The sequence below is a fragment of the Platalea leucorodia genome (assembly GCF_965183815.1).
Source record: "Platalea leucorodia genome assembly, chromosome: 13".
NCBI lineage: Eukaryota > Metazoa > Chordata > Aves > Pelecaniformes > Threskiornithidae > Platalea > Platalea leucorodia.
Window position 1 is genome coordinate 6,701,822 of NC_138835.1, and position 8,400 is coordinate 6,710,221.

General features: G+C 39.7%; 1 protein-coding gene across 1 annotated transcript; it reads right to left on the minus strand.

The window, feature by feature from the left end:
• Window positions 1–1,084: 1,084 nt before the first annotated feature.
• On the minus strand, window positions 1,085–7,774 carry PCK1 (phosphoenolpyruvate carboxykinase 1; the record flags this gene model as incomplete). Its single annotated transcript, XM_082325593.1, has 9 exons — window positions 1,085–1,539; window positions 2,139–2,234; window positions 2,978–3,109; window positions 3,202–3,426; window positions 3,557–3,719; window positions 4,699–4,886; window positions 5,209–5,412; window positions 6,021–6,202; window positions 7,551–7,774. The coding sequence occupies 9 exons, from the start codon at window positions 7,772–7,774 to the stop codon at window positions 1,085–1,087; spliced, it is 1,869 nt and encodes a 622-aa protein (XP_082181719.1).
• Window positions 7,775–8,400: the final 626 nt, after the last annotated feature.

An 8,400-nucleotide genomic window follows, 5' to 3' on the forward strand; every position in this document is an offset into this window, starting at 1 on the left:
GCTTTAGGCATCTCAACAAATCTGGAAAACTCTTCCCAAGCTGTCTTTATTTCAACAGCTTCACTAGTTATTCTTGCAAAAGCCAAGGTACTGTGGAACACAGAACATTTGCTAGGACTTTAGCAAATGAGCAAGGTCCTAATATGGGGCTTTCCTAGAAGGTAGTTTATCTTATAAATGCCTGAAGTAACTAACAATGCCCAGTTATGGAGAGCATGTCACTAGCTGGACAACTGCTTGCAGCTGGTATCATAATTTCTGGATCATTCCTTTGGCTTGAACAAAAGTTGCAAAGACAGTATGTGGCTTAAACTAGCTGGCTTAGGAGTAGCCGATCAATGTTAGTCAGCATCTAACTCCACATGTGAATTTCTCTCTGTGCTGTGGTATTGACAGGAGGCCCAATTTATATGCATGTAGTTTATAAACAGTGAGAATACTGGAAATGAGGTCATATTTTGTATAAACATTTATTTCAACAGTTTAAAGAACAAGCCATTCAAAACATCTGGAAATCATAGGAACATGAGGCATATATAATAGCAATATCTTAAATATGCATTAGTAATACAAAGTCATCTTTCACTCTGATAACAGTTACAACTTCATTTTTCTAAAAAATATTTAAGCCATGAAATATGTTTAGGTAATACATATATACAGCATCTAAGTTTCTTTCTTCTTTCCTGTAGAGTCTGAGACACTAGTGGTTTGTCTGATAGAAACAACATGCTACACCTTCAAGGCTGGATTGGTTTGGATTGTAGATGCAGAACTAGGCAAGTAATTTCCACACATCATGGCTATATGTGCGTGTAAGTGACAGATCAGGGTTTTGAAGACCACGTGCACATACATTCCCACAGCTGCTCACCTATTCACAACAACTGATGCAGTTATAAATCATTAGGTCTGCAGTTACTTCTAGAATGCCCCTACCTATACTCTAACTAAACTAAGACCTACTTTTCATTATAACTCTCTGCTCAGCAGTGTGCTGTTATGCTTCCAGTGGTGATTTGGTAAAATGTGTTTGTCCTGTCTTAGTATGTGGGGACTGATAAATAATTGTGGTTTTGATCAGCTACAACTGTTTTATTCTCATCTCTAAGGCAAGCATTTCTCTTTCTATTTCATAGGGAAGGTCAGCATTAACTTGCACTTCGAAGTATTGTTTGATTTCTTCTACCTCCTTTTCCCAGAACTCTTTGGAGATATCAAACAGTTCTGTCAAGTTGACATCTTCTAAACCCTTCAGGTTCAAAGCAGTGTCAGTAGGGATGTAACCTATGGCAGTTGGCTTGGCAGAGGCTTTCCCTTCAATTCTGTTGAACATCCACTCCAGCACACGGGAATTCTCTCCATAGCCAGGCCACAGGAATTTCCCTTGGCTGTCTTTCCGGAACCAGTTAACATGAAAGATCCTTGGTAGTTTTGCAGCTGGACGATGTGCCATGCTGAGCCAGTGGGCCAAGTATTTGCCAAAGTTGTAGCCAAAGAAAGGTCTCATGGCAAATGGATCGTGCATAATGATTTTGCCTGTTCAAAACACAAATGGAGAATGTAAGGTAATAAATAGCACATTTATTCTAAAGCACAAAGATTCAGATCCTCCCAGGATTTAGTACCCATGGTCCCTTAACCACCCTTCTGCATCTGAACCAAAGAGCTTTAAGAAACAATACAAGTATTATCCACGATACAGAAAAAAAGTACAATTTAAATTGATTTTTGTAATCAGTGGAAATTAATTTCTTAAATCTCACGTCAAGCAGCCTAAATGAAGATCCTCAAGAGCTGGCTTTTATCGTTCATGTATTTATGTTGAGCTCTAGCAGAAGAGAAAATTTAAGTTTATTTATCCCAGACTGTAACAAGAACTCCATCAAGGCTTCTGGCAAACCCATGCCTGCACCCTGTTCTGTACGCCTGCTACCTAGGGGATTATTTTGCTTAATTTGACTTTTACAGAGAATTTGGCTTTTAATTCCAGTACAAATATTTTCTATTGTGAAAATGCACAGGTTGCAAAATTAGCTGCCAAGACTGAAATGCGAAAGAGCAGGGGAGGAGGACAGAGCAGGCAGTCCAGAGAGGATTGCTTTTAATACAGGTAGACAGATTAAATTTTGATTTACCTTTGTGCTCAGCAGCTGCTGTTGCTTCAGATCTCATAGCTGCTCCTATAAATACTCCATGCTGCCAGTTAAAGGCCTCATATATGAGAGGCACACCTGTAAAGAACAAAATCACTTCAGTAATTAGAAGTCCAGAAACATTTTTATAACAGGTTTTGCTACCTGAGATAGCACTGAATGCGTGTTACTGTATAAGGTATTCTAATTTTTCCTGTTTTTTTAATCAGTTCATTTCCTGCCCTCTTACAGCAAAGAAGTTTATATGAATGTTTTCAAAACTGGCTACTGATTACTGAACACATCCATGTTTACTTGCTCAGCAGGAGGTATCTGGGACCTCAGAATCCTCAGCAGATTTTACTGGAAATAGAATCTGGTCTTGCGGTCATGATACTCAGACCTAGCATTACTTCTATTTATTTTCCAACTTTAGGTAACCTTTAACAGATCAATTTATTTTACTTCCTTTTCTGTAAACGGTCTACAACTGGTTCATTTCTCTAACCATTTCCTATCTGAACTAGTTAAACCGCAAGCAAATTGAGACAAGTACAGCAATTCGCAATATGTCTATGTATTACCCAGGTTAGGGGGTCCTGATCTCTCTCCAGCCCTTTATTATTATTGCCTGTTCTGTGTTAACCTCTAACAATTCAGACATTGAAATATCAGTGGCTGTAAGCGTGTGTGTCAAAGGCTAACATGGAGAAGGTAGACTAACATGGTTATTTCCTTGCTTTTGCAGCTGTGAAAGCAAAACCTGTGTCTATGCCCAGTTGTGTTTCAACCCTTTTGTGGTCAGCACTTCAGCCTTGATATGTGGCTGCTGCATCTCTTACCAGCAGGTCTGCGGCCTCCAAATATTATCGCTTCAATGGGCACGCCTTCGGGTGATTCCCATGCAGGGTCCATGATGGGGCACTGGCTGGCTGGAGTGCAGAACCGTGAGTTGGGATGAGCACAAGGTTCGCCTGTACAGAATACAATGAAAAGGTTGTAGTCGCAGAATTAACTTGAATTCAGCAGAGACAGCCAAGAGAGACTGTGGAGTGGGCCAGGTTACCGTTATCTGGGGTCCAATCCTTGTTCTTCCATGAAGTCAGTGTTACTCCTGGTGGTAATGGCTCATCAATGCCTTCCCAATAGACACCTCCATCACTGGTTTCTGCTACATTGGTAAAGATGGTGTTCTTGAATATGGTTTTAATAGCATTGGGGTTTGTTTTGACTGAGGTTCCAGGGGCAACACCAAAAAAGCCATTTTCTGGGTTGATTGCCCTTAAGTTGCCTGGAAGTTAAATGACAAAATATAAGTAAATCAAACTGTTTTAATTCTATCTAGAATTTTGTAGAATGTCTTGCTGCACCTAAAAGCAACCCATACTGGACTGTAAAACAATCCAATTTCAGTTCCATACCCTGTTCATCAAATTTCATCCAGGCAATATCATCACCCACACACTCAATTTTCCATCCTGGCAGGCTCGGGTTCATCATGGCCAAGTTAGTTTTTCCACATGCACTAGGGAACGCCGCAGCAAAATACTTCTTTTCACCTTCTGGATTGGTAATGCCCAGGATCTATTGAAAAATTAATGCAACTGTTAAACACAGTCTTTTTTCTTGCACTTTTCCTTTGAAGATTGTCTCCCAGCAAGTGGTAATGATAAAATATTTAATCATGCAAATTTGTTCCTACAGAAGAAGCACCACATAATATAGTTGACAAATAACTCAAACTGTACTTTATTAATCAAAAAGTCTACTCTTCTTGCCCTTAGAGTATCTGCAAGGAGTTCTTATATTTTTAAAAAATGTCATATATGTATATAACTCAATCATTTATTTTTATTTTGCTGATTAAAGATACACAGACTGTATAGAGCTGTGCTTCTCAGCTGAGACAGAAGATATTTTTTTGGCTGCAAATAACAATCCAATATTCCTTTGGCTGCACGACTGGAGTGAAGTGAAAGCGCTTCATGTATGGATACTTCTGCACTTCTCGGAGTCCATAGATATTTTTTCTGAGACTGTTCTCTTATGCACTTTGAAATTCTTTTTTTCAGTGGTATTTTATGGTAGTAGAATGTTTAAATGACAGCAGAAAGTAAAGGCAGGAAGGGTACAAAGCAGAACTCATTTAGAAAATCTAATATTTGCAGATTTTTGAGTGCATAGAGCTCTTTATAATATGAAAGACAATTTTCAAAACTTGCATTAATCTTTTGCTATTAGACTTGGAGGGGCAATGTGGATGCCCAGTGATGATGCTTAGGTTCTGCTCAAGTACATGGCTCTGCCTGCAAGCAGCCACTGTCAGAAGTTCCAAATCTTTCTTGCTTTCTGATTTTACAGGTACTATTTTAAAATGTTTGGGACTTAACCTTGCAAGCAGTTTCCTATTTCTCATAAGCCTGCCATGTGATAAATTCATATCTAGTGTTACAGGACTATCCATATGAGACTAATTTCATTGATAGCAAGATGTGATGTATTTATGTTGAGCTAATTTAGGGTTTAATGGCTGTTCAAACACACATGATTTAATAGCTCTTACCAGCATGTGCTCAGCTAGCCAGCCCTCCTCTTTGGCGATTCTGCTGGCAATTCTGAGAGCAAAGCATTTTTTCCCCAGTAAGGAGTTTCCTCCGTAACCGCTGCCAAATGAAATGATCTCTCTGCGATCCGGGAGATGGGCAATCAGCGTTAACTCTGGGTTGCACGGCCAGTTGTTGATTAATGGTTCTGCAGAACAGAATGTTGTACTCATGAATGCAGCAATTTCCATGCTGGATCACGCTGTTGCTTCATCAGCATTGAGCCTCTGACAGCACCCCATAGCAGATGCTTTAAAGGAAAGCCCCGGTAAGTACTAGTGATAATAATCTCCTTTCCATGAAGCTCTCATTGAGCTTTAATTCCTTGAATTGAGTTCTGAACCTAGTGCTGTTGCACAAACCACCCTGGTCTCCTATGGAGACTGTCTCCCATGTGCTGAGAACCCGCAGTCAGCTCTAAAGCACACCCCAGGGAATTTCCAAGGGTGACAGTTTTTAATGTCTCTTACCTTTTAGCGGTAGAGGACATCCAACCGAGTGAAGGCACTTTACAAACTCTCCGTTGCTCAGTGCTTTCAAAGCAGCTGTTCCCATCCGTGTCATGATCCTCATGCTGGCCACTACGTACGGTGAATCTGTCAGCTCAATCCCAATCTTGGACAGAGGAGATCCAATAGGCCCCATGCTGAAGGGGATGACGTACATTGTACGTCCTGGAAAACAGGGAGTAGCAAGATGTGGCAAAGAGCAAAACAAGGAACTTTTTAAAAAATTTTTATTAACATGAAGATTGTTTCTCACTCCTTTAAAAGCTGTTTGTCTTGTGGGTGTTTCTGGTAATGTTTAAAGAGCTGTAGCTTTGTTTGTCTAATTGTGTAGCAAGAAATTTTATCTTAAATGCTGACAGCAGCTGTTCAGACAAATTGTCTAGCCAGTAGTAAAGGTGGGTGGAGGCCAAGTTCTCTCTTGGTGTAAATCACTGAATCTGAAATTATTGCTGGGGATGGGGGTCCTCCATTCTTACCTCCCTTCCTATCTGCTGCTTAGTTGCTGTGTGACTTCTGAAATAAACCACCCAAATTTTCCCACCTTACTTTGCCTCTCTTTATGAAGAGAAGAATGCTGGAAAGAGACCAAGGACTACCCTTGCACAGGCATTTGGACCTATGATAAAGATCCAGATGAAACCAACAGTGACTCATATCAGGGGTATAAACCTAAACCTTCAGCTAATATCTTTCTTTAAAGATTACAGTAACTAGTAGTGGTAGTGTCTCTGTACTCCTAGAAGTTCAGTGTCAACTGTCCTTTTCTTGCCTACCTTGCATGCAGCCTGGGAACCTGGTATTGAAGGCTTTCTCAAAATCTTCTTCAGACATCCAGCGACCCAGCTGGCTAGCTCCAGTTTTAGGGATCGGAGTGGTATCTCTCTGTTCTTGAGTGATGATGACGGTTTTGCTCTCAATTCTTGCCACGTCTCTTGGATCAGTGAGAGCCAACCAGCTGTATTTCACCAAAAATCAGGAAATTAGACTTTAATTATCAATATAGCACTTTTTACCCTTCTGTGGGACTGGTTTGGCACAAAAGGGTACAATGCTTTGTAAGGCCAAAACTACAGTGACAGAGCCAGTATAACAGACAATCTCAAAAATCAGTCAGATTCATTCCCTCATATAAATTGTTTCAAGACTTTCCAGTACAAATAAAAAATTATGGCCTAGGAAATTCTGGTTACACGTTAATACTCCTTTGCCTCTTATCTCAGTCTTATTCTCTGTTGCTAACTTCCAGGGAAAAGTTAATCTCGTTTAATTCTCATTCTCATCAGTGTGAAGTCATTTTGCATGGGGACCACAAAATGATGCCTCAAGCAAGTACTTTGAGTCTTGGTGTAAGTGCCTGTGGGATCAGAATCCCGCTTAGTGGATTGGCATAGTCCTGTAAGTTAGAGGCATCACAAAAGAAATACTGAGTATAAACATGATCATAAAAAGTGAAGGAATTTATTAAAGGGGATCCTTTTTCCCCTCTAAAGAATTTTTGCCATCCATTTACAATAGAGAGGATTGGTTTACATTTTCACCTCTGTGCATAGAAATTTTCCACGGGTATAAAAATGTTCTAGTTGGGCTGTCATAACCATCATCACTACAGCTAAGCATATAATTAACAATGAATAATTTATCTGGTGAATCTTGCCCTTTTCTCTCCCAAATAGTCTGCAAACAGATTGCCAAATTCCTGCACTTAGTTATTCAAAAGTCTTTGCAGATTTCTTCCACGAAGATCTCTTGGTCGGCACGTAATTCTTGAGTATGTACTTGTTGTTAATATTCTCCTTTCATGTTGGGTTAGTTGGGAGAGATGATGAAATATTTGAAAAAAGTATTTGCTGAATACATTACAGTCAAAGCTCATCGGCACGATATGAATAATGCCTGTACTGAATAATATTTGAACACCCACAGAGCTATTTGAATGCCACAAAAAAGTATTTGATGAATAAACTAATTGACTAAAATAGTAGAATTCTTCAAAAGATGTATTTGCTAAATAATATTTAGCCATTGCTAATGATTAGTTACTTAAGTCTCATGACATTATTTCAGTTCCCTGATGTAACTAATCAATAGAGACAATGTACAGTTGATAGTCCAATTGAATAATATGCTTTATGCTAATTTTTAGAGGAAAAAGTTTGCTTTTCCTGAGTATTTCACCTATGTAAGCTACAGTGCCAAAATGTTCATGGAAAGCAAATATTGAAGGGTTATAAGCAGTTTTAAAAGTAAACAGGATAGAAAATGCATATTGTAGTTCTGAATTGATACTCCTCCAGGCTACTCACCAGTTCTCATACTTGCTCAGCTTCTTGATCATGCCTTGTTCTACCATGATGTCCAGAATTTTTTTGTTTTCTTCTTCCGAGCCATCGCAGATATGAATGCTCTCAGGCTGGCACAGCTTGGCATTACTTTCAATGAAATCCCTCGCTTCTGGAGGCAGGCTCTGCAAATCCCCCTGGACAACCTTGGGCATGACGTTTACCTCTGCTTTCAACTGTGGGGGCATTATTGAACCTGTAGTGGATCTTGTCGATGGCTTTGAAATACTGATCACAATCTAAAATCAAATATATTGGGTGTGTTAGCATACTGTGACATTCTGACCAGCGTCAATAAGCCTTCCTAACAACGTATAACACAAAGGTAGAATTTGCAATAGACCTGATCATGTACTTCTGCTTTAAAATCAATACAGAGATCTTGGATTACTGGTAATTTCAAGCTGGAAAAAAATAGAGGCCGTTCTACTTACTGTCTTTATAAGATTGAGTTGGACGTCAGAGAGGATTCTGCTGTCTTTTTCTGTTGATCCTGCTTCACCTGCTTCGGAGTACTCTTGCGATCCCTGCTTTCCAAGGTAGCATCCTCCTTCCTTAAATATTCTTCGTGGTAGTGTCCATCCCACCAGGTGAGGTGAGGGAGGCTTGTCCTTTACGTCACCACTGGATGTGCCTTGGGACAGTGCCACTGACATTGTCATCATGCAGAGCTGTCAACAAAGCAGCCCTGACGAGGTAATCATTTAACAGGTTTGATTAATGAATGCTGAAAGCAGTGATTCTTAGCCCCTGGGTTTGCTGTTTTGAAGCAGTTACAAAATTTAGCAGTTTAACCAAACTTTGATCCAATTTG